Source organism: Myotis nattereri, assembly GCF_964212035.1.
Source record: "Myotis nattereri genome assembly, chromosome: 4".
Taxonomy (NCBI): domain Eukaryota; kingdom Metazoa; phylum Chordata; class Mammalia; order Chiroptera; family Vespertilionidae; genus Myotis; species Myotis nattereri.
Genome location: NC_138079.1, coordinates 77,658,106 through 77,683,811, shown reverse-complemented (window position 1 = coordinate 77,683,811; position 25,706 = coordinate 77,658,106). Strand labels below are relative to the sequence as shown.

Genomic DNA, 25,706 nt, shown 5'->3' with positions numbered 1-25,706 from the left:
TGATAGCCACTAATCATATGTGGCCATTAACTAATTGAATGTGGCTAATCTGAATTGAGATATGCTATAATCTATTATTATGCCTGGTAGATAGAAGAGCTTTAATGAGTATTTGTTGAACTGGTTGAATTAAATAGAGAGATAGTAATACAGTCAGAATAATGGAAGAGCTAGAGCTGTTAGCCTGAGTCATGCTTTATTAGGACAGTAAGAACTAGGTACCAAAGTCTTCCTTAAAGTTAGTGCCTACCTGCTCCTTTTGGATGGAAAATAGTTCATTTGAGGGGAATACATGGAGAAGAAATATGACTCATTCTATTCCACTGATTCCACTGATTACAAGGTAGCTTTCCTTTGCCCACCCTCTATTTTTCCTGATAATATTTTGTGCTGTTCACAACTTCTTGGTACATTCAGAACAGAGCAATATATTTTGCTCTGCTCTTGGTCTTGTTCCTAAGGGAAAAATCAGCGTTTTGTGTTTTCCCAAGGAGATGCTGTCCCAGCACACTGTTCCCAAAGGACTACAGCTCTGATTCATCCATCCATTCTTCCTTTCTTTCTTTCGATTGCTTTGGTTTTATTTAATTTCTACACATGCTACATGTTAATAAAACACTGAATGCTGTAAACAAACACCTTCTAGAGGACACGAAAGGATGGACCTCATGGCTATTTGAAGCTTGCCCTCCATGACACTTTCTGTTCACAACTGAGCTGTACACTAAAATGGGATTGGTGGCACCCCTCCCGTGCAGTGTGACAAACCTCTCATAAGAGGATGATGCTAAGTTCTTTGACTCTGTCTAGTTTTGTGGTTTTCCCTCTCCCACTGTTACCAGGAACGCCTGAAAATATAGTATGGATCACATGACTCCTAATGCCTTCAGGGGAAACATTCAATGTTTGCTTCTGAATACTTTTTTTGTTTTGTTTCCTTTCAATATGAACATTATAAGATGTATTCAAACCCATGAAGTTGAACTTGAGCTTGCCAATGAGGAGTCTACTTGGGTTCTGGACTTTACCTTGATAACAATAAACTTTTATTTTACTGGGAATCTTTACATATCCTTATCAGAGACGACAGAAATAATGCTATTATTAAATAAATTTGGGGCTTCTTGTAAACATTCTGGAGAGTCCTGGGCCTCTTGGGCAGGACGGGCCCCCCGCTCGGCTTCCAGCTGCCGAATCTTCCTTTCCTTTTCCTCTAAAACTTCTTGCAGCTGAGTGATCTTCTCAGTCTGAAGGGAAATCTGGGCTGACAACTCCATAATCAGACTCATTCTCCGATCACCTTCTTCCACAGGCGGGAGACTGCCACAGGACTCTTCCGGTGAGTTGTCTTCTAAAACAAACAGGAAAAGGAAAGTCTGAGTGGTTTTAATTGAATTTCCCAGAACTCAAAGAGAGGGAAGATGAAAAGCTTCTTTTCTCACGTTCTTAAAAGACAACACAGATGTTGCATCATCTGGTCAAAGATACTGAGAATAGAATCTGGATCCCACTGAGGGGGGAAGATTCTGGGTGCTCATGAAAAAAGAACTTGGAAGCCCCTGGAGAGGGAGCAGAATCAGTCTTTGCCAACTCTTTCTGATGCACATTTAACTCCCAATTAACCCTGGGAATAGGCGGTCCTTGAAAATCCAATCTAAAAACAAAAGCTATCCCAAGTTGCATATTATCCCTTTCACTACGACTTTCACAAAAGCTACATTCAAGTAGAAATATGCTTCAATTTGAATTTTAATTCAAAGGGGGGCAGGTGAGGGAGAGGGGAGAAGGTCATTGCCCCTTCTGGGAGAAGTGGTAATGAGAAAAGACTAGTTTTCTTTAGCATTGGCAGAGCATAATTTGAGCTGATCTAGAAAAACTCTATTAGCATGGGATCTCCCATAGAGATTTGTTTCTTTTAGGTCTGAAGGCTTCTGAGCATTTCTTAATGAAAATCACAAATACTTCCTGGACATAAAAACTTATCCTTTATCAATTTCTATCATTTTAACTCCTCAGATAAGGATAAAGCCCTGAGTAAGGAGGGAAAGGCTCCAACAAATGGGTGAAAGATTAGTGGCCGGCAGCCAGATATCCTTAAAAAGAAATCTCACTCAATCATCAAAAAATTTAGCTGCTGAAAGCAAACCTCATCCCATTAGACTTTAGCAACATCTTCTTTAACACTCTCATCCTGAAATTTCCAAAAACCATTAAAATTATTTCTTGTGTTATATAAAAAAGGCAGATTTCAGCGATAGGAAGAGACGCCAACATTTGGGTTCAATTGTAGGAATAATAGAGCCAGTAGCATATGGATGAATCTGATGGCCTTGATAGCTAGTTGTTATAGTAGAAGGTTCAGCATTCACTCGATCCCCAGTGAGAACAAACCCCACAGCTGCACTTCTAGTTGAGAATACAAAGCCTGCTACTATTGTGTAGCTGCTGAAGATGTGACGGCTTAGCTGTGGTAGTCCATGAAGGCAGGCAGTCACCCATTTCTCAGCAAATAGGACTAAGTTGAAGCCATCACTTTCCTGAGGGAGCCCAGGGAGAAAGCTTGTGCACTGAATTACACAGTGGGCATGGTGCTTTTGGCCTCATAAAACTGATGGGAGGAGAGATCAGACTGTTTCTGCTCCTAGAAATTATTATCAACGTACTTAGCTTTCAAGAAACCATGGAGAAATTTTTGTTCTGAACATTTGAAATTCTAACAATAATATTTAAGGAATATATATTTTTTATTACCTTTCTTTAAAAGCCATGAAAAAATCTCAGATCTTAAAGGAGCATTTAGTTTGTTGTGTCTGCAGTAGGCCTGTGCTTTTATGCCCAGATGGGAGTCCATGTGGCAATAGGCCAGGGCCTCACCTTTCCTTTTACCTGCCAGAGCTGTGCTGTCCAATATGATAGCCACTAATCATATGTGGCCATTAACTAATTGAATGTGGCTAATCTGAATTGAGATATGCTATAATTGAGATGCACATTTGATTGAAAAGACTTAGTTTAGCTTGGCCAGCATGGCTCAGAGGTTAAGCGTCAACCTATGGACCAGGAGGTCATGGTTGCATTATAGGTTGGGACACATGCTGGGTTGTGGCTCTATTCCCTGAGTGGGGCATGTAGGAGGCAGCCCATCAATGATTATCTTTCATCATTGATGTTTCTACCTCTCTCTCTCCTTCCTCTCTGAAATCAATAAAAAAAATATATTTTTAAAAAGACTTAGTTTGCCAAAACCGGTTTGTCTTGGTGGATAGAGCATCGGCCTGCGAACTGAAAGGTCCCAGGTTCGATTCCGGTCAAGGGCATGTACCTGGGTTGCGGGCACATCCCCAGTGGGAGATGTGCAGGAGGCAGCTGATCGATGTTTCTCTCTCATCAATGTTTCTATCTCTCTATCTCTCTCCCTTCCTCTCTGTAAAAAATCAATACAATATATTTAAAAAAATAAATAAATAAATAAATAAATAAATAAATAAAATAAAAAGACAGGTTAAAAAATGTGAAATATCTCATTAAATTTTAAGAATTATATATTAAAATGACACTTGGGATCTATTGTGTTAAAATACATTTTTAAGATTAATTTCACTCATTTGTTTTTACTTTTTGAAAAATGTGGCTACTAAAAAATTTAAAATATTATTTGTGACTCATCATTTTCTATTGAATAGTGACTGGGCTAGAGTTTCCTTTTATTTTTATTTAACAATTTTTTTCAATTACATTCATATTATTTTGTATTAATTTCAGGTGTATAGCATAGTGGTTAGGTAATCATGTACTAATCACTATGTCCCCCCTGATATTTCCAGTACCCACTGGGCACCATACATTGTTATTACAATATTATTGACTATATTCCCTATCCTGTACTTTACATCCGCAAGAATACTTTGTAACTACCAATTTGTACTTCTCAATCTCTTCACCTTTTACATCCTGAGTTTCTTTTTGGATGAGTGCTCTCTGAGGCCCAGGTGAATGTGTTCCTTGTACATAACTCTAGTTAATGTGTACAATTGTTCTTTGGGAGGGACGAGGACTGGTCCTCAACTCTTAGCACATACCTAGATTGCCTTTCTGTTACCCCAGAGGGTAGAGGCATGATAATTGGGGCTTGGGAGGATGGGTTCTTATGTGTTAAAATGAGAGAAAAGAAAAGAGAAAAGATGGGAGTGGCAACAAGAGGCAATGGGAAGATGCTAAGGAAAGGATGGGGAAACCTGGGCCTCAGTGAGGCTCAGGAATGGAGGGGTGCATCAGGAGCCTCTCGCCTGGTACAGGCCTGTCACCTTCTCTTTGACCTCTCCTCCAATCTTTTCTTTTTAAAAATATATTTTTTAAAATTAATTTGAGAGAGAGAGGGAGAGGGATAGAGAGATAGAAACATCTATGAGAGAGAAACATCTATGATTGGCTGCCTCCTACTGGAGTTGGAGCCCACAACCCGGGCATGTGTCTTAACCAGGAATCAAATCAGTGACCTCTTGGTTCCTGGGTCAGTTCTCAACCACTCAGCCATACCGACTGGGCCCCTCCAAACTTTTCTTTCCCCAGTGTTCCCCTTCCTTTCAGGAAAAGTTCTCTCTACCAATTGGCACAACGAAGAAAGGGTTTACTGTCACTCCAGAAGGCAGTCTAGTCAAAAGGGTAAAATAGTTTGCAATGTAGGTAGAATAGTTTGTTCACCTAATTCCAATGATAAAGGGGCAAAAATGCAGCAGGTGGCATTCCATAGGCATTGTTGTCAGTAGGTCTACATTTCTGTCTCTGTCCTCCCAGAAGAGAGTAGTAGTAGAGAAAGAGAGGCCGGGTGTCTTGGTCAGCTCAGGCTCCCATAACAAAATACCATAGACTGGGGGATTTAACAGAAATTTATTTTGTCAGAGTTCTAGAGGCTGGATGTCCAAGATCGTGGTTCCAGCATGATTGCGTTCTGGTGAAAACTCCCTTACTGGTGTGCAGATAGCCACCTTTCTGTGTGTCCTCACCTGGTGGAGAGAAACCACAAGCTCTGTGTTTCTTCTTGTAGGGGCACTAATCTTAGTAAGAGAGCCTCATCCTCCTGACCTCATTTAAACCTAATTAATTCCAAAGGCACCAACTCCTTCTACGACTACATGGGAGGTTAGGGATACAACACATGGATATGGGGGTGGGCGCATTCAGACTGTAGCACAGGGTGAAGACAGTTGGAAAAGGAGTAGAGAAGGAGTGTGAAGGTACGAAAAGGAGAGATGGCATGAGGCCTTCTATTCCTGCTGCACCGTTTTGTGTATTAAATGAAAACGATGATGTGGTAAGTTAAAGAATATATACACCAAAAAAGAAATTTCTCATAACAAGTGTATTTTACTATTAAATAACCTCTTTACACCCAGAACAAAAATATGTTTGTCTGTTTCTAAACACATTACAAACATCAAAAGTGTTCTAAACTCTTCAACCAAGTGGGGGACTCCAGGAGTCTCAGATCCTATTGGTATTGGAAATAACCCAAGGCCACAGTTTTCCAGACTCTACCACTAACCTTCTCATGACCTGCTGTCTCCTAGTTGAGGCTCCCTAATCTGGAAGGGATGTGTGGCCCTAAGGTCCCGGCAGTGTTACATGTCCCCAAATCTCAAACACCTGTGGTCTCTGCGAGGCTTTCCCTAGCAGCTCAGGTAGCCTTGCCAAGGCCATGGCTAACCTGCAGTGTGAGGTTTTGTCATCTGAACAGATAATCTTAGGTGTAACCCATACCAGAGGTTCAAGGAGAACCAGAGACAAGAGAAATTCTTCTCATCTTTCAGAGAGGGGGTGCAAATCTGACTAGCCACAGCCAGAATATGAACTCATTAAAATGGCTACTGTTGTGGAGGTTTTTCACAAGCACATGCCATTTTTCACGAATTCCTCTCTTTCTGCCTCCAAGAGTGAGAATGAGGGCTTTCGGGCATAGCGAAGAGGAGGTAGGAGAAGGGGTGATGTAGTTGCACAGGTTTAGAAAGGTTCAGGAAGAGGATAGATAATGGAAACCTCTGCCCACAGCTGGGCCAGACTATGCTTAGTTCTGTAATGTCAGCCTGGAAAGAAAAAAGGCCCAGAAGAAATTGTGACATTTGCCTTTGACCATTTCCAACTTCTCATTCTTCATTGACCATTTCCAACTTCTCATTCTTCATTGACCATTTCCAACTTCTCATTCTTCATTGATCATTTCCAACTTCTCATTCTTCATATTCTCAACACTCTTAGCAAAGTGCCACGTGAGAATTCTGTCAAAATGACTAAATACTTCACAGCAGAACAAATTATAGTGTAAGGATTATCTTAGACACTGAGAATTGGAATGTGCATTTTGTGAGCGATGTGGTCCTGCCTGTTTAGGCGTTTTTTCTACAACACCCCCAGCTGATTATTTTCTAAGGGAGTGGCTCTTAGACACTGGTGTCCCTCCAGCTCTTCAGAGGTCACCTGCCAATTGGAATCAATGAATAAAATTTGTGTTTTGCATTCACGCTACCCACTGTTACAGAGCTATCCGACAGGTGTGGAAGGCTGGGAGGGACATAGGGGAGGAAAGCAGGCTGCAACTTGCTAATTCGAGAAAGGAGATGTGGTGGAGAGGCAGGTCCAAGAACCTATGCTACCTGAAAGCATTGCCTGGGGAATCCAGGAAGTTAATAGTTCTGTGTAAACAGTGATGCAGTGCTGATGGGTGGCTCAGTGAATGGTTGGAGAGCTTTTTCTAGATTTTTCTAAAATATTTCTAAAAAGGTTGTTCCCCGTTTGATCCCTTCATTATGCTACCACTCCTTGAACAGAGAATTGCTGATCTAGTTTCTGATTCAGATATCTCTAGCAATGGGAAGCACACATGTTCCCAGTTGGGTCTCAAGTATCCTCCACGGTCATCTTCTTCTTTCATTTATTCAGTAATTGGACACAGGGACACATAGAGAATGAATCAGATGCGATGGCTCCTACAGTCACAGTTGTGCAGGGAAGAGGCAACACTGAGTTGGGCCCTACAGGACATTTAGGATTTAGCCTAAACAAACACCTCTGCTGGGTACTCACTTGTGAACCCTTGCTTTTCTCTCTGCCTTTCAAGCTAGTGACCAAGGCTGCCAACTATTTACTCAAGAAGAAAGACTCTTAAGGGTGAGGTGATTAAATACCTCATTCCGCCAGAGCCACCCAGGTTTACTGTTTGGCCCGGAAGACTATGTCAGCTTCCTCCTCTGTACAAATGCCCATCACTCTGACTCACCTACATGTTGGTTTTGAAAGCTGTGTATATTTCTCAGTAACCACAAGGGAGTCCAGTTTCAACTATTGTCATACTTGGACTTGAAAACTGGCACATCTGTCAAGACATTCCTCTCACTGCTTGCACAAAAAACAAAATGACAATAAAAAACCTTCCTAGTTTTCTATCCTTCTCTAGACTTTTCCAGTGAGCACTTGAGAATGGTAATTCTCTGGAATAGATGATTCACTTATTTTTTGCACAAATATTTTACTTCTTGGAAATCAGATTAGTTTTACTTCTTGAAGATTTCTCTACCTTCCCCCTTCGATGTTTTTATTTGTATAGAGACCAGTCTCTGTAGTGGCAAATGATTGAGTTGGAAGAGTTTTCGATGTCTTTCTACTAATGCTGCGTACACTTAAAATACATCTGAAGTTGGCAGGTGTTTGTGGATTTGGGAAAAACAAGCAGCAGTATAAGAACAGATTTGACTGGCAAATCAGTATGGTCAGTTAAAAGGATTAAAATACAGTGTGATATTTGCTAGGAATTTTCCATATGTATTACAAAACTTTCCATTTCATAATGATAGCCATTCTTTTTGTTGTTGTTGTTAATCCTCACCTGAGGATATTTTTTTCTGTTGATTTTTTAGAGAGAGTGGGAGGGAAGAAAGGAGGGAGGAAAGAGAGACAGAGAGAGAGAGACAGACAGACAGACAGAAATATCGATGTGAGAGAGACCTATTGATTAGTTTCCTCCTGCACACATCCCAACTGGGGCAGTGTGGATTGAACCTATAACCCAGGTACTTGCCCTTGACCAGGAATTAAACCTGTGGCTCTTCGGTGTGTGGGGTGATGCTCTGACCACTGAGCAACACTGGCCAGGGCTGATAACCATTCATATTACAGGATTATGCTTTAGAGCAGGGGTCCTCAAACTACCGCCCGCGGGCCACATGCAAATACAAATATTGTATTTGTTCCCATTTTGTTTACTTCAAAATAAGATATGTGCAGTGTGCATAGGAATTTGTTCATAGTTTTTTTTTTAAACTATAGTCCGGCCCTCCAATGGTCTGAGGGACAATGAACTGGCCCCCTGTTTAAAAAGTTTGAGGACCCCTGTTTTAGCGGAAACATTTGAAGTGCAGTGGCAGACTGGAGCAAATATATGTTTTCACCTAGAAACAGCCCAACAGCTCCATACCTAAAAGCTTAAAATTATCTGTTTTAATAAGTGCTTTGGAGGGGACAAGATACTTAGTTGCAACAATGATGGAAAGGTTGCAGCCCTAATTACATGGAGAAGTTAGTTTCTTCGGGAGCAATGAGATCAGAGAGCTTATAGAACACTCGATGCAAAAACACTTGGGAAAAACAAGAAGCGCAAGAGAGACTGTAGGAAGCACTTGTTGCCTCAAGTTCAATGGGCCTCAAACAGATGCTGATGCTGTGCCCCCACCTGTCTCCAGAACCAGCACAAGGAGTCTGACTGATGTGGATGCTTTGAGGACTTATTTGGTGTTTGGAGACCAGGGAGGAAGAAAATCACTCACCTGTAACTGCTAGCATCACTCCGGTGGCGGCAGAATGCTCTCACCGCAGGATGTGTGGGAGCCAAGCAGGAGGAGGGAACTGCAGACTCCTGGCCTCCCTCCTATGTCACTCTGAGGCATATGTTAATTCTCTTGCCCAGCACATGTAGTTAAAGTATCGTAGTTGCTTCGTATCTGGCCACCCTACTTCTGTTACTGCCTTTCAGTCTGGTTGCAACTCTGCACGGAGATGTCTCATTCAAATATATGTTGGGTCTTGACACTCTTGTGTCCAAAATCCTCTACTGGTGTTTCATTTCAGGCAAGACTAAAAACCCAAGTGCTTACCTGCAAAGTCCTATATGATCCCCTCTCCCCTACCCCCTCCCTTCACCTCTCCAACACCTCTCCTGTTCCTCCTCTCCTCATTCATTCTGCTACATCCCCACTGTCCTCAGCCCTAACAGACCAGGTGTGTTCCTACCCCAGGGCCTTTGTATTTGCTATTTCCTCTGCCTGGATAATTGTACCCGTGATACATACATGATTAGCTCTCGGTTCCTTCAGGTCCTTCCTTTCCAAAGTAACCTTCACACAATGAAACCCTTCCCTGGCCATCTTGCCTACAATTTCAACCTGACGCCGATTGCTAAACACATCAAATCCCTGTTTCCTGGGTTTTTTTTTTTTTTTTTTTTTTTTTTTTATCACTGACATGCTATTTCTGATTACTCTGTATTTTATTTCTCCCTTGTTGGTAGTCTCTCACCCCACACTAGGTTTTTATTGGTTTCAGAGAGGAAGAAAGAGGGAGAGAGAGATAGAAAAATGAGGAGAGAGAATCATTGGTCGGCTGCCTCCTGCAGGCCCCCTACTGGGGATCGAGCCCGAAACCCAGGCATGTGACCTTGACCAGAATTGAACCCGGGACCCTTCAGTCCGCAGGCTGACTCTCTATACATTGAGCCAAATCAGCTAGGGCTATTGTCATTTTTTTTTTTAGTGAATAAATGAATGAAAGTTAAGTGCATATATGATAGCAATGGCTGGCCCAAAGGTTTTAATCGGTGTATCATTAGTTTGGTTCCTATGTTTCCTCACCAGGCACATATTTTTTTTCACACACAGTTTTTCATTACTGCATATTTTTTGCCAGATAATAAATTGTCATGATTGTACAACATTGCACTTAAAAACTCTGAGTTTAGGTTCTTTTTTAATTAAAAAAATGGAAAAGTTAGAATAGATCTCTCCCAGATCTGACTTAGATTCTATGAGCTATAAAAATGGTTCTCCAAGCTGACAGCTGAAAGCTTCACTTGTGCGGAGAATCAGGCCTCGCTGCTGAAATTCTGCTGAGTGAATCCAGGGGGGTGTCTGGGAATCTATATCTTTACGAAGCTCTCCAGGTAATTCTGATGATCAGCCAGGTTTTTGCAATTTAATTTCTGCTGACCTGTAACAAGGCACGATGAACTAAGCTTTTGGCTAAATCCTAAAAGGTAGGCCAGAAATCTCCCAGGCAAGCCTCTTCTTGACAAGACTGCCATCCCACAGTGAGAGGAGAGAGGGCACCTCTAACATAGTCCTTGTGCCTCTGCCCTGCCACCTGACATGGCTCAGCCTGTCAACGTTACTCGCGGACCAAATGCATCCATGGTCCTTCTGGCACCCACTCCTCCTCTCACTAGCTCAAAGCTCAGCAGCACCTCGTCAGTTCTAACTTGGCTGAATTATTTCCAGAATATCCAGAGAAAATGAGGAATTCTTTAGGGTTTGTTTCTGTTTTGGTTTCTGTTTCTGTTTCCCAGGGAAGGGATGGACCCCTTCCTCACAAGTGGTCTGGAGAGGAGTCTCTCTTTTCCTAATCACGAGGAGTGGGTGGGGAAGGGAGAGATCATGCCTTTGGGTGGAAGCACAGTGGCTCCCCAGCTCCCATGAGTCTAGCAGCTACCCCTGCCACACAGGGAGGAATAGAACCCCTTTCTGCAGCTCTGAATCAAGGGTTTCCTGCCGGGAGAATCAGCGACGCTAGAATCAGCGACGGTGTCCAAGAGGACCGTTAAGAACACTGTCGCAGAAGGCTGTGTGAAATCTTGGCAGTAGTGCAGGAGGCGGGGAGAGGCGTTTTGTGGAAAAGCGAGCGAGGATGTTTCAAAAAGAATATGAGTACATGGATATAGGCTTGTATATGGAACAGTGGCCACACACTGCCCGCTGGGCAGGTTGCAGTGCTGCTTTCCACCCTCTCTCTACACCACTAGCGTGAGATGTTTTACTCGGGTGAGGGTAGAACAGCACAGGGTAACTTGGTCTAACAGCTCCCTTTCTGGGCAGGGATCCTTCCCAACCCCTCCAGGGTCTCGGATCACATCAGGTTATTTTACAGGAGTTCTTCGACAAGGTTGAGAAACGACACAAACACTGTTAGTATAATAATTCACCTGAGGTATGGCAAGAGAAAAATCAATCTAAGCGGAAGAAAGGTTTGTTATTTTTTTTAAATTTTTTTATTTTATTTTTGAAGCTCTTCTACCTTTTCCTTTTAGCTGGACCTGAAGTCCCCTTTGAAGAGAATAATGAATGAGCCCAATGACGGACAGCCTGGCCAGAGGCCAACAAGGTAAAAATGGATCCTGATAGGAGAACAGGAAATTCAAGAGAGGGAGAGACCTAAGGGGTTGTGAGAAAGGAAGGAAAAGAAGAGACAATAGACGAGGACTGTTTCTATGCTTATCTGACATGGGATCAGTATGGACTCAGGTCAATCGGAGGAATAGGAGGAGAGGTTACGTAACATTATTTGGACTGCCTGTCGCACTAGAGCCTCTAACAGTGAGCCTTTCCCCTGTGTTTCTTCCTGATGCACAGGGGTTATAAAATGAGAAATGCCAATTTAGTTTATTGGTATTAATTTTCGAAAGATATTCCAGTTTCTGTGTTGTGTGGCATTGAGGAATAAAATGATGCTCTAGTAATAATAGTATTGTCAGGGTTAGTTATTTTTTGATAACGACAATTGGTTGTTTTGTGTGCATGTGTGCTGAAAGATGGGATAAAGGATTCATTATTTTTGTTGATCAGGATTTGCTTGTTTAAACTATGCAAGGGAATGTGGTTTGTGAAGAGGGGTAGCAAGTCATTTTGATTTTGCGGATTTGACACTGCTCTTAAATGTTCCCAACAACAGGACACTTGGGTACACTCATTTTTGTGTGCAAGATTTTGAGTGACATAGACAACTAAACCTCACAGTACATGGCTCCCTCTCTTCCTTAAATCTTACTCATTTTCTGAGTAGCTTTAGGATGATAGTGATAGGAACATTGAATTTTATGAGTTCCCTAGATAGAGTGCTAGGTCTAGACTCAGTACTGCTGTACTGCTTGGCTGGAGTTAAGGAGTCAGTGCATACGATGTAATAAATTGCAAATAATACTATAGTGACAAAGACTTCCTCCTTCACCAAACTTTAATCAGGCTCATCTGAGCCTTGTCTTGACTAATCCTTAAGAGCCCAGTTGTAGCAAGAACCTTGCTAAGTCATTTTATAGAGAATCCCCCATCCTTGGTATCTGATCATTCTCAATATCTGATGCAATTTCTCATCTTTCACTAACCCTTCAGGTGATACCTGATCACTGTGGCCCACCTTCCTTCTCCTCTTAGCCATCTCCTATTTGTGCATCCTACCACTCTGCTCTTCGGCTACAAATCCCCACTTTTCCTTGTTATATTCAGAGTTGAGCCAACCTCTCTTCCCTAATGTGATTGTCTACCCTATTAGTCCTGAATATAGTATTCCTTACCATTTTAACAAGTGTCAGAATAATGTTTTCTTTAAAAATAGCAGCTGAAGGATCACAAGAATTTATTTGGGTTGTTCATTTATTTTGCCCTGGACCATTTAAAATGATGAAATCAACTCCTGCTAATGGGATCTTCACATCACCCAGAACAAATTCTCCAAGTGTTGAACACTCTGTCATTTGAGAATGATCTTGCTGAAATTCATTACCGGCATTTTTACTTATGTAAAACATCAAGTAGTGGAAACTCTTAAGGCTCCATCCATAATTCTCAGCAAGCTTGTCAGAGTACTTGAGAAATAGGGAGGTTTAGAAAGCAGGATCATCTTGAACGACCTCTGAATATTTGTCACAGTTGACAGGCCCCTTTAAAACACCCTTCCCTTCACTTCTGTAATATGACACTCTTCCTCCAAACTTTGTGACTACTCCTATGGTCTCATTTTGTGGGCTCCTTCTCAGAGCAATTACTGTATGGAGATCCCTATATTCCTGGTCTTAAACTTTCTTCTTTCTCTTCATAGGTAATTTCAGTAGCTCCTGTGGCCTTGGCTGCAATCTATTTGTGTGAATGAGGCCCACACTTACCACTCTAGGTTAGATCTGAGCTCTGGACTCTGCACCACCCCAATGATATATCTCATAAACATCTCAGATGCAGTATGTACAAGACTGGACTCATTATCTAACTTCCAAAATTGATCTCTTTCCAGTGTTCACTAGCTGAGTAAAATGGCATCATCGTGCACCTATGGGCTAACATCAGGTCTGAGATTTAAGTTAGATTCCTCCTCTGCCCTTCCATGCTCTTCCATCCATCTTATTACAGAGTTCTGTTGATTTAAACTCCTAACTTTATCTAATAGGGTCCACACCCATTAGGTCAGGCTCCTGCAAAATCCTTCATCTCTGTGCTTTGTAATTCTCATTCAAAAATTACATTCTTAATCTCTCTAGGGTACTATTTTTGTTGTTGTTAATCCTCACCTGAGGATATTTTTTCAATTGATTTTTAGAGAGAGTGGAACGGAGGGAAGAGGGGAAAGAGAGAGAGAGAGAGAGAGAGAGAGAAAAAGAAACATCCATGTGAGAGACACATTGTTTGGTTGCCTCCTGCACATGCCCTGACCAGGGTCGGGGATCAAACCTGAAACCCTTGTATGTGCCCTTGACCAGGAATCAAACCCAAGACCCCTCTGTCTGTGGGCTGATTCTCTAACCACTGAGAAAACTGGCCAGGGCTGGGGTACTATTTTATTAAGGACTTTCTCAAACGCCATTATTTCCTCCCCAGCTTTAGTCACATTATAAAAATAGTCATTTGTCATAAGCAACTAACAAGCTGGTGAGGACCACTTATCAGATGACACAAACGGGCTTTAGAATGGCCCGCGTGAGCACTTGGGCATACAGCGTTCAATTCAGAAAAGAGCAAGAGGAAGTAGGTTGTAGTGAAGGAGACATAAAAGTGGATTAAATGCTTGAGAAGAAATAGCAGAGTTGAAGTAGGTAAAAAGCATCAAAGGGGGAGGGCCCTTGCACACTTGAGAGAAATTGCTCACAGAAACCAACACTGCTTATCAATCTTACCTCCTCTATAGGTAATCATATCTAATTTGTTTTTTTATTAATTCCCTTTCATTTTGTGCAACTTTCTGTTACTTTAAATTTTATAGTAATAAGACAACAGTAAAAACTGACTCAGAAATGGATGAGGGCCAGGGATGTTTCTGCTACGTTGCTAAATGGGCAGCATAAAAATGCCCTGTTCTTGAGGACAGCCTGTGGAACACAGTCCTTTCAATTCCTCCTCCCAGTGGAATGCCATTCCGTTTTTATCAGTTGATTATATATTTTTTGAAATTTCAATATGTAATTCAAAAGTGATGGAGAAATATCCCAAGAGGGAACGCAAACAAGCTTTTCTTTATGTAGAAAATCTTCAAATATTTGGTACAAGCATTAATTTTGATAGATGGTTTTCCATTAGTTACATACTTCACCACATAAATTATATGCCTCAAGAACATTATTAAGCTAATGGTAAAGAAGTTCTTTTCAGGTTCAGCTTAAATCTAATGTACTTTAGAGAAGCACAAAATATTGTCTAGGACAGCGGTCACCAACCAGTGGTCCGCGGACCACTGGTGGTCCGCGAGGTCCGAAAGGTTGGTGACCGCTGGTCTAGGAGATTAAGTACAGTATTCAGCAAAAGGCTTCCAGGCTTATACTGGGAAGTTTTGTTGTATGTATTTTGAACATATTATACAAAAATATGACAAAAATAATATTTATAATTTTAGAGTTGTCAAAGAACTTCTATAACTATGGTTTTACTTTTTCTATAGCCCTTCTTTGTAATCTATATATATAAAAGCCTAAGCGACTGTTACGACTGGAATGGCCGATCAACCAGTTGCTATGACATGCACTGACCACCAGGGGGTAGACGCTCAACTTAGGAGCTGCCCCCTGGTGATCAGTGCACTCCCACAGCCAACCTCCCACGGCCCCTCTCCCCCTGGCTGGCCAACTTCCCACAGCCCCTCCTCCCCGGCCAGCCCCTGCCCTGATCAGCCCTGATAGGGGGCTAGCAGGCCAACCTCCTGCAATCCCTCCCACTGGCCAGCCCCCCTGATGGCCCTGATTGCCACCCAGGCCGAGGAACCCCACCTATGCACGAATTCGTGCACTGGGCCTCTAGTTATAATCATAAGACAAGAGGTCAAGAGAGGAAGAAAGGGAAGTGAGGAAAGAAATGAACACTTAGAGAGCTCCTACTTGATGGTATTTTACTAAGAACTTGTTTAGCGCCCTAGCTGGTTTGGCTCAGTACATAGAGTATCAGCCTGTGGACTGAAGAGTTCCAGGTTCAATTCCAGTCAAGGGCACATGCCTGGGTTGCAGGCTGGATCCCCAGTAGGGGGCATGCAGGAGGCAGCCAATCCATGATTCTCTTTCATCATTGATGTTTCTATTTCTCTCTTCCTTTCACTTCCTCTCTCAAATCAATAAAAATATATGAAAAAAAAGAACTTGTTTAGCAATCACACTAAAGCAGAGTAAATGTTTACATCATATTTCTATTATTATGACCAATAGTACCCAAATTTTCACATAAGAGCAGGTCTGGCCTGGCCAACTTGGCTCAGTGGTTGAGCACAGTTGAGCATTGATCTTTGAACCAGGAGGTCATAGTTTGATTCCCAGTCAGGGCACATGCCTGGGTTGCGGACTCGATTCCCAGTAGGGGGAGTGCAGGAAGCAGCCAATCAAGGATTCTTTCTCATCATTGATGTTTCTATATCTCTCTCCCTCTCCCTTCCTCTCCGAAATCAATAAAAAATGTATTTTTTTTTTTAAAGAGTGGGTCTGAAATGTGTAGGCTGCTTTTCAACTTCATACCACCCCCTCCCTAGTGTCAGGTATCCACGTAAGCCCATGTAATTCTTCTTGCATCAACATATTCTCCTGGTCTTGGGTTATAGCATATCCATGGGGGTCATAGTCTAAGTATTTCTCAATTGTTTATGAAATATTCCTGAATAAAACAACAGGCTAGGTGTCTCATTCTTTCTCCACCCCCCTATTTATTATTAATTTCTGAACTAGAAAATGCTAAGGTAATAGGAATCTTAAGAATTGGCAGCAGGATTACCATTAAGACTTGTGGGCATTTGTTCTGGCTACTTTCCAAGATGATCCTCCCAGTGTCTTCTGGTTCTAGCCACCTGGATAAACAAAGGCTTAGGGACACATTAATTTTCAGCAGGCAAGGTTTCAGTTTTGTCTTTGGTTTAAGATATAGGAATTGTTTAAATTTAATCTGTTAATTGGTCAATTCTATTCTTTCAACTACTTAAGCCTTCAAATAAGAAAGTGTGCCTAAAATTGTTAAAATATCTGGTTTTCTTTTTTAAAGACTCAGATTGGGTTTAGTCAATCAAGTAAGGTAAACTTTTACTTGCAGTTGGCCTCATAGAATCAATATCGTTTGTGACTATGTCAGTCAGGGTGATTTCAACTCCACATAACAGAACAAGTGACTATCAGCAACTTAGACAATAGGGAGTCTATTATTGCAAGGGTGAAGTTGGGGGAATTCCAGGCTTAGCTCATTCTGTGGCTCAAGAAAGCCAGGTTGGCTTTGTTAGATTCTCTTGTTTTTCTCTATTTGTTGAGGTAGCTGTATTCTTCACAGGGCATTGTCTAAAAGTTGAAAGAGAAAGGAGTCTTGTCTCATCTCCCCATGGCCGGTTTTTCTTTCTTTCTTTCTTTCTTCCTTCCTTCCCTTCTTCCTTCCTTCCTTCCTTTCTTTCCTCCTTCCTCCCTCCCTCCCTCCCTCCCTCCCTCCCTCCCTCCCTCCCTCCCTCCCTCCCTCTCTTCCTTCCTTCCTTCCTTCCTTCCTTCCTTCCTTCCTTCCTTCCTTCCTTCCTCCCTCCCTTCCTCCCTTCCTCCCTTCCTTCCTTTCTTAAGGATTTAGGAAAGCTTCTATGATGATCACAGCAGAATTTACCATATATATAAATATTTCATCCATGGTTATATTATATTCCTAAAGCAGCCCTTGACAAGGTAATAGAATCACCATGATTAGGTAAAACTAATAAACATTAACATTCTGGGGTGCATGGGGAGAATGCCTGAAATACATTATACAACTAAATTATGAATAAAATTGGGGTTCTTATTAAAAAGAATAATGTCTTTTGTGCAGGTGACTAACAGTCTGCCATTGTGAACAAAACTGTTTTTATACAAAATGCCAATAATAGAGGGTCATTCACTACCATTTTTGTTGCCAAAAAACCTGGAAGCCCAACTCTAAATGGCCTAAGTAATTAAGAGAATGTATTGAGATAGGGCTAGTTTCAGGCAAGACTTGAACCAGTAGACCCAGTTAAATAACTGAAGGTTTTTTGGTCTCTCTGCTCTTTCTTTACAATGTCAGCTTCTTTCTAAACCTGGTACTATTCTGGTAGCCAGATGACTGCCACTGTCTTCCAGGGATAAACCTCCTCCTTTCTATCTAGTGCCGAAGAATGTCCCTAAATATCTACTACAGAAAAAATAGGAGGCTTTTCTTTCCCATAAGCTTCCATAAATATCCCTCACATTCCATTGGCTCTAGACAAAGAAATAGAATAACCATGATTGGTTAAGACTAATACACATTAACATTCTGGGGTAGGTGAGACAAATTATATTAGGTTATAAACTAATCTCTGAACCAATGGATGGGATATGCAATTGATGTTGAAGCTTATAACATCATCAATGATTTTCTTTTTTATATATTTATTTTTATTGAATTTATTGGGGTGACTGTTTAATAAAATTATATAGGTATCAGGGGTACAATCCTCTAATACATCATCTGTATATTATATTGTGGGTTCACCACCCCAAGACAGGTTTCCTTTTATTTATTGCTGCTTTACCCTCTCCTGCCTCTCCTCACCCCCCTTTCCCTCTGGTAATCACAATACTGTTATCAGTGTCTGAGGTTTCTATTTTGTTCCTCCTCTCCCCGCTCCCCCTGCCGTCACTTAATCCCTTCACTTTTTTCATCCAGCCCCATAACCCCTTCCTCTCCGACAGCTGTCACTCTGTTCTCTGTATCTATGAGTCTCTTTCTATTTTGTTTGTATAACAGTAAGTTTCTGACAGAAGTGAAAGGAAGTCAGGAAGAGAAGTGAATGAATGAATGAATAACGAATAAAGAAAGATCTCTTCCAATTATTATGAATTTCATATTATAGCCATTTTGCTAATAAGAATTTCAATAAACTGGATAATTCTTGTCTAGAAGATAGCTTCATGTAAAGCAAATAATAAGAATCAAATTTATAGAAAACATGTAATAAAAGCTACATCAGTATCAAAATTCTAGCAGAATAAGATGATAATTTTGAATACCATTTATTGGTTTGAAAAAGATTAAGAAGTTATTCATTGTGACATTTTGATATTGGGGAAATTGAATTAATTTTTTTTTTTTTTTGGCTAAAGAACTCACACAGAATTCAATTAGTTTAGGTTCAAATTTGGCTCTGATATTTGTTTTTCATTTGAAGAGACTTTTTAAATATGAATAAGAAGAAATATTTTTAGTAGCATGTATTATTTAGTGCATAGTGATATTTAATGCCAGAATGTCATCATTTCCAAAATAGCTACCGTATACAATTATATATATAATTTTACCCTTGGACAAATTAGTAGTATCTAAGAACCAGGAAGTGAATTATATGATTCAGCATGAGAAGAAAGGGCAGCTTCCAAAAGATGCAAGAGGAAGGTTCAGGGCCTACACGTACATGGATGGCCACTATAATAATTTCCTAAAGTCTTGCACAAATCAGCCCCTCTGTGTGTCAGCCTCTTTATAAAATAAAAATATGAACCTATGTAATCAATGAAAATTCTTCCTGGCTCTGTAATTCTATAATTGTACTAGGGACTTTGAACTTCTGGGCATATATTCTAAACTATTTTGGTATTGAACATACTGTATTGTGTTGTTAGTTTACATGTTGGTACTTAAGCTTTATATACCTGGTATAACAGCCCATTAGACACCTATATTGCCCAGTAATGGGTTCATAATAAGTGCTGGATTCTTGTTGAGTTAAATTGGAGACAATGATGATGATTGTGACTCTCTCTTCTTCAGCAAATGGTGGGGAGGAGTGAACAGTTTATTGAGTATCCGTCTAATGTCACTATGACCCCAAATATCGGGAAACAACCAAAAAGGACAAAAGGTGGGCAGAAATAACTTGGTTAATACTTTGTAGACTTTTTTTTTTAGCTACTTGGAAACTATGAACCTATTGATGATAAACCACTAAGTTACATATTTGCACATGAGTGAAATTCTCAAGTAGGAATTTTAATTAAAATTGAAAAGAAGATTCTTACAATTGGTTTAATGCTAATAATTGGTATAATAAATGTTTGAAAAGCCAGTAAGATAGTTTAAATCCTCAAATCATCATCTGTCTGGTAGGATGGTATAGGCATGAGGTATGTGGATCTCTGCATGTGTAAATGTTGTCTGTATGGTCCAAGAATATCCAGAGAGGAAGTCGATAATGTGACACAGGAAGTAACGGAGGGTAAGTCCAGATAAAGGATTCAATGGGGAATCTTGTATGTGAACTTACCCACCTGAAAGTTGCACTCTATCAAAATAGCCCACCCTGCTCCTGCAGCACAGGATAGAAGAAACAAACGTACAGAGAGAAAGAGGGAGGGGGGGAGAGGGAGATGTAGTGAAGCAGCATTGAGGGAAAAGCTACAGGAATGAGCAATCCTTGGGCAATTTTACGAGGATGCTTTGAAAAATAGTGATCCCCAGCACTGTCTTATGCAGTTGTAAAGTAGAATCCTCTGTCAAATTTCAGTGAGAAAAACTGTGCTTTGAGGGAGAATTTTGAACAACTGCTGATAGACGGAGAATTCTCTGCTTCGAGTACAGAAGCCCTGATACAAAAGTGTGACTCTGCCATATACAGTCTGAAACTGGGACCAGTGCAGGACAGGCGAGAACAGTGAATCCTGCAGAACCATGGCAATGATGCAAAACATGAACAGGACCAGAAAGGAGCTGGTTTTTATCTACAAATTCTTTGATGAGTAGGATTGGATATTAACATGAGAACTACATGGTTTGCTTAAGGTAAATTCAGAAAACTGTATGTAGTGTGTTTTATAGTATGGTTTCAGGCCTTATCAATCCATTCATCTTTACAAAGTTCTTCGTCAAAAAAGCCTTCAGATCTTGTTGGAGATAGACATGGGAACCAGGTGGAAGCATCTGACTCTAACAATCAAGTACCTGGAGTGGTAAAACTGGATAAGCAGCATCATTTTCCAAGTGCTGCTTGAATAAGGCCTGATCCTATCTGGCTGTGTCACACATTCCGTATGCATATGTAAGTTATAAATACACATACATATACTAGTAAGCATGACCAGAGCCAGTAGAGACCAACTAAAATAATATATGCAAGGAAATACAATGTTGTCTACCACTCCATCAAGAATACTATACTTTTATATAAAAACCAACATAAAAGTTTGGTTTCATAAAAAAGTTTAATGGACTAGCATCAACTAAGATAAAAAAAAAAAAGTAAGTAAAATAAAGCAAATTCGCATTTTTGAATGGGACTCAGTTATTTTGGGGTTTTTTGGAAATTTGGACTCACTCATTCATCCCACAAAGTATCTATTATACATAAGCATCTAAGTCCTCGGGGATAAAACAGTGATTCTAAGCCAGTCTTGACCCTTAGGGAAATATTCTAATGCTCAATTCCTCTTATATTTTTTATAATATGCTTGTTTGTGTCTATAATCTGTTAATCGGCCCAGTTTCAAGATAAAGAATTGCATGTGTTTTCCTTTTTTTTTTTTTTTAAATATATTTTATTGTTTTTTTACAGAGAGGAAGGGAGAGGGATAGAGAGTTAGAAACATTGATGGGAGAGAAACATCGATCAGCTGCCTCTTGCACACCTCCTACTGGGGATGTGCCCACAACCAAGGTACATGCCCTTGGCCAGAATCGAACCTGGGACCTTTTAGTTCGCAGGCGGACGCTCTATCCACTGAGCCAAACCTGTTAGGGCTGCATGTGTTTTCTAATTCAAATGACATTCCCTGAAGAAAGAAAGCATCTTGAGAAGATATAATAACTTTAAATGTAAAATGTATCCCTTAGCTTCCTATAGTTAAAAGGAATGTGAGTGGAATGATATATAAGAACTGGTTTCTTTGTACAGAAGATAAAACTGAAGTATTATTGTTCAGGAAAGATATCAATCTGTGGACATATGTAAGTTATAAATATATATATATATATAATCACTTGCTGTATGCTTCAGTTTGTTCATGTGTAAATAGGTCTATCAATACATAAATACAGTACCTTACAGTATTATAAAAGACTAGAGGCCTTGTGCACAAAAATTTGTGCACTTGGGGTGGGCGGGGAGGGGTCCCTCAGCCCGGCCTGTGCCCTCTCACAGTCTGGGACCCCTCGGGAGATAACGACCTGCTGGCTTAGGTCGGCTCCTGGGTGGCAGAGGGCAGGCCCAATCCCTAGGTGCAGCCCCTGGTCGGGCTTAGAGCAGGGCCGATTGGGGAGTTGGGGCGCCGCCCCCTGTCATGCACAGAGCAGGGCGGATCGGGAGGTTGTGATGCCACCCTCAGTCATGCTCAGGGTAGGGCTGATTGGGGGGTTGGGACACCGCCCCCTGTCACACTCAAGGCAGGATCGATGGGGAGGTTGCGGCGCCACCCCCTGTCACGCACAGAGCAGGGCCAATCAGGGGGTTGGGGCTCTTCCCCCTGTCACTCACAGAGCAGGGCCAATCGGGGTTGGGGCGCTGCCCCCTGTCACGCACAGAGCAGGGCCCATCAGGGGGTTGGGGCGCCTTCCCCTGTCATGAACAGAGCAGGGTGGATAGGGAGGTTGTGGCACTGCCCCCTGTCACACACAGAGCCTCAGGGCGATCAGGGGGTTTGGGCGCTGCCCCCTGTCATGCTGATCCTGGTGCCAGGAGGCCTCGCGGCTCCGCTGATCCTGGTGCTGGGAGGCATATTACCCTTTTACTATATAGGATAGAGGCCTGGTGCATGGGTGGGGGCCGGCTGGTTTGCCCTGAAGTGTGTCCTGGATCAGGGTGGGGGTCCCCACTGGGGTGCCTGGCCAGCCTGGGTGAGGGGATGATGGCTGTTTGCAGCTGGTTACACACCCTTCAGGGTGGGGGTCCCCACTGGGGTGCCTGGCCAGTCTGGATGAGGGGCTGAGGGCTGTTTTCAGGCTGGTGGGTGACTGAGGCTCCCAACTGCTCCTTTTTTTCTTTTTTTTCTTTTTTATTCTGGGCCAGCTTTAGCTCTGACTCCAGCTCTGAGGCCTCTGCTGCTGAAAGCAGGTATCTGGTTTGTTTGTGTTCTATAATCGAAACACTGTATCAACTCCAGCTCTGAGATCCCGGCTCACTGAAAGCAGGTTTCTGGGGTTTTGTTTAGCTTCTATATTTGTAACTATGTTTTCAACTGCAAGCTCAGAGGCCGGCAAGGCAGGCGGGGAACGTTGGAGTCCTCCGTCACTGAAGCAAGCAAGCCTCATGTTCGCTTCAAGCTGCCTGGCTGCCGGCCGCCATCTTGGCTGGCAGTTAATTTGCATATCGCCCTGATTAGCCAATGGGAAGGGTAGCAGTCGTACGCTAATTACCATGTTTCTCTTTTATTAGATAGGATGCGTATGGTTAGTTCATGTTAAGCTCTTAGAATAATGCCTGGCAGATAATAATTACTCAAGAAATGTTAACTACATTATTTTTATCATTTACCTATGATTTCTAAGCATTCGCCAAATCTAAATTCCCCATATTCCTGTAAATCAACTGATGTTTCTTTTCAGTAGAATGGTCAAGAAGAAGTTTCCATTTGTACAGTACAGTTCACAGTTCCGTAGCTTTATTTCCAAAATCCTAAATACTCTGCAAAATGAGTTTTTCATGGTTCATCTGGTGGCAAAATCTGACCTGACCTGATCTCAATTTATTGGCAGCAAAGTCTGATCTGAACTAATGGGAAGCTATTTATGGTGTTTATACCTCTCATTCAGTATAAACATTGCTATATTTGATAATGGAATATTGTCCCAGACCCTACTGGCATTACCTTTCAAATGTGAAAAATTCTGCATTCTGAAACATATTTGGCTCCCAATTTTCAGATAAGAAATTGTAGACCTATAATAGTCAGGGTAGACAGTATAGAAGACATTTCCATCTGTGGCTCTAACAAGATTTATTAAAGCAATAATGTACGTTTCTTTAAACATCCTGAACCAATCAGCTCTCCAAACCAAAAAATGTGAAACTTGTTTCCCCCATGGTATTTATTATCACTAGGTCAATCTCCCCTCCTACTTGTTCCCTCTACTATAATTGCAAGAAGCAGTTATTTTAGTTTTGGAACATTTATCAAGTTATAATAATTCTGACTCCTGCAATTATTTTAATGTTATACCCCTTCCCCCCCAATCTCCATCCACATTCACACAATTACACCATCAAGGTAACAAATTGCTGGGTGTTCTTGATTACTTTTTCCATTTTCCCCACCTGGGATAAGTCAAGGATTCAGGAAGGATGAGACTTGTGGAGCTGTTCACTTCACTTTGCCCTCCAGCACATGTCTCTATGATGCCTGCGCCACTGGTTAGAAGAACTGTCTAGTCTCCAGATAGTCCATCTGGTTTTATTTCAGGAAGTTGACAGTAGATCCCAATCTAAACTACCTATTCTTATTAAAGAGCCCTAAGATTGCCAGAGATGTCTGGGAGAAAATTCTTCTAAGGCTCCTTCCTCTTTAACTCCAGGGAGCCTAAAGTCATGTGTTTAAAAATTCTCCAAATAGACTTAATCTCCACATCCTATTTATCCACAGAAACACAGCTGGGTTTTACTAATAGAAAGCAGCAGTCTAGGTAGAACTGATCCTGAAAATCTCTTTTCCAGGGGACTCAGGATGTTTTCTTTCTCTTTTGTGGCCAGGGAGGCTGCAAGATGTAGAACTACTTACTTACCAAGGTGGCCAACAGTGAAGACGTAAATATAGGTTTATAGCAGATACTAATCCAAACGGGTAGAGCATTCCAGCCCCAGTGAGGTGAAAACCCCATTCCGAAGAAAATATGGTAAAGCGCATTGGAATTCTCCCTGGACCATTACTTATTCTGTGCCTTGGAGCAAACCACTTAATTTCTCTGGGCTTCATTTTCTCGGTCAGTACCATAGGCATCTTAAGACGTTTAGCGGAATTACCCCAGGTCACGGCAGAAAATGACTGAGCTGGAATTCAGATGTATATTTGATTCCAAAAACACTGAACTTATCCTTGCGTCGTGATGACTCTAGAAAGTTCACATGTAAAACAGGATATTCCCTCTGCTCTGAACAGCCACGGCTAGATACTACCATAGTGAGGAAGAGCTTTTGGATGGTTTAACTTTTGATGATGGGACCTGGTGTCGGTCAGGGCTCCGTGCAGAGCACTGCTGCGACGTTAAATGGAAAAGACTTCCTTTGACCTAAGTAACAGGGTGGCAGGAGGGGCAGTCTGAAGCGGGCTGTGGTTCTTCTGTGGTGAGATGTAAGCCTGTGGAACCACATAACAAGCCTGAGAAAGTGTTATGGAAGCATCATGGAGCTCGCTGAGAGCTGAGCAGGAGAGGAGAAATGACAGCAGAAATTTCCGTTGCTTAAAAAAAGCTAGAGAATGGAGTTCCTCTTCCTGAGCAAGCCTGGCTGTCTGAGACGTGGGAGTGCCAGTGAACACCTTCTTATCACCAAAAGGGATCAAGGTAGAGAGGCCGAAGCCAGCCCACACCAGAAGCCTCCCAGGACCCAGGAGCCAGTTTCCTCCTGTGCCGGCTGTAAGCCCAGAAGCCCTTGGCTTCCTGGAACACTTGAAGCTCCAGCGTCTTTGGTGTAATCTCTAAACACCACACTGAATAAAATGTAAAGCACAGCTGCTTCCTTTTCTCCTAAACCCAGGAACTGGTTCTCCTTGGCGATCACAGGCAAACATCTTTATAACCCAGTGGGCGCACCATTTCTGCTTTCAGGGGAGGCTGCTGGGAGGGCCTCCTGGAGGCACTGTCTCAGGGCTATGGCATTTCCATGTTGTTTCCTGACAAAAACTTTTTTTTTGGTGAGAAGTGGAGGGGGGGGGGGGCGGGGATAAAAGTGGATATAGGACTTAAAATAAGGCAAAAATAGAGAATTGTGGTATCCTCTCCTTCTTTCTCATTTATTGCACATGGTCATCCCCTCTGTGGATCCAGAAGAAAAAATTCTATATATACCAACTTTTATCAATAAATGCATATAAATGGAGGAGCTCAACTACTTGTGATGCTGAGGCATTTACAGTGTATGCATTTTTAGCTCCCCGTGACCAATTTGTAGGCGAGGGTGTAGGATACATGCATTTAGAACACAACAGCCGCAGGATTATTCCAGCTTCTCTTCACCCATCAGGTCACCCTGGATCAGTGTTAGTATTTGCCTCCTTACAT

At 41.8% G+C, this 25,706-nt stretch overlaps 1 protein-coding gene across 2 annotated transcripts in view; it reads right to left on the bottom strand.

Annotated features, from left to right (window-relative positions):
* Nucleotides 1-586: 586 nt before the first annotated feature.
* CCDC192 (coiled-coil domain containing 192) overlaps nucleotides 587-25,706 on the bottom strand; it is a 244,131-nt gene continuing 219,011 nt past the window's right edge. Inside the window, exon 8 of one of the 2 annotated variants that reach the window (XM_081090561.1) lies at nucleotides 587-1,351. In XM_081090561.1, the coding sequence (XP_080946687.1) occupies nucleotides 1,065-1,351 (287 nt within the window). In that variant the 3' untranslated portion in view covers nucleotides 587-1,064. The remainder of the gene's footprint in view (nucleotides 1,352-25,706) is intronic. The other variant, XM_081090562.1, reaches the window with a different exon arrangement.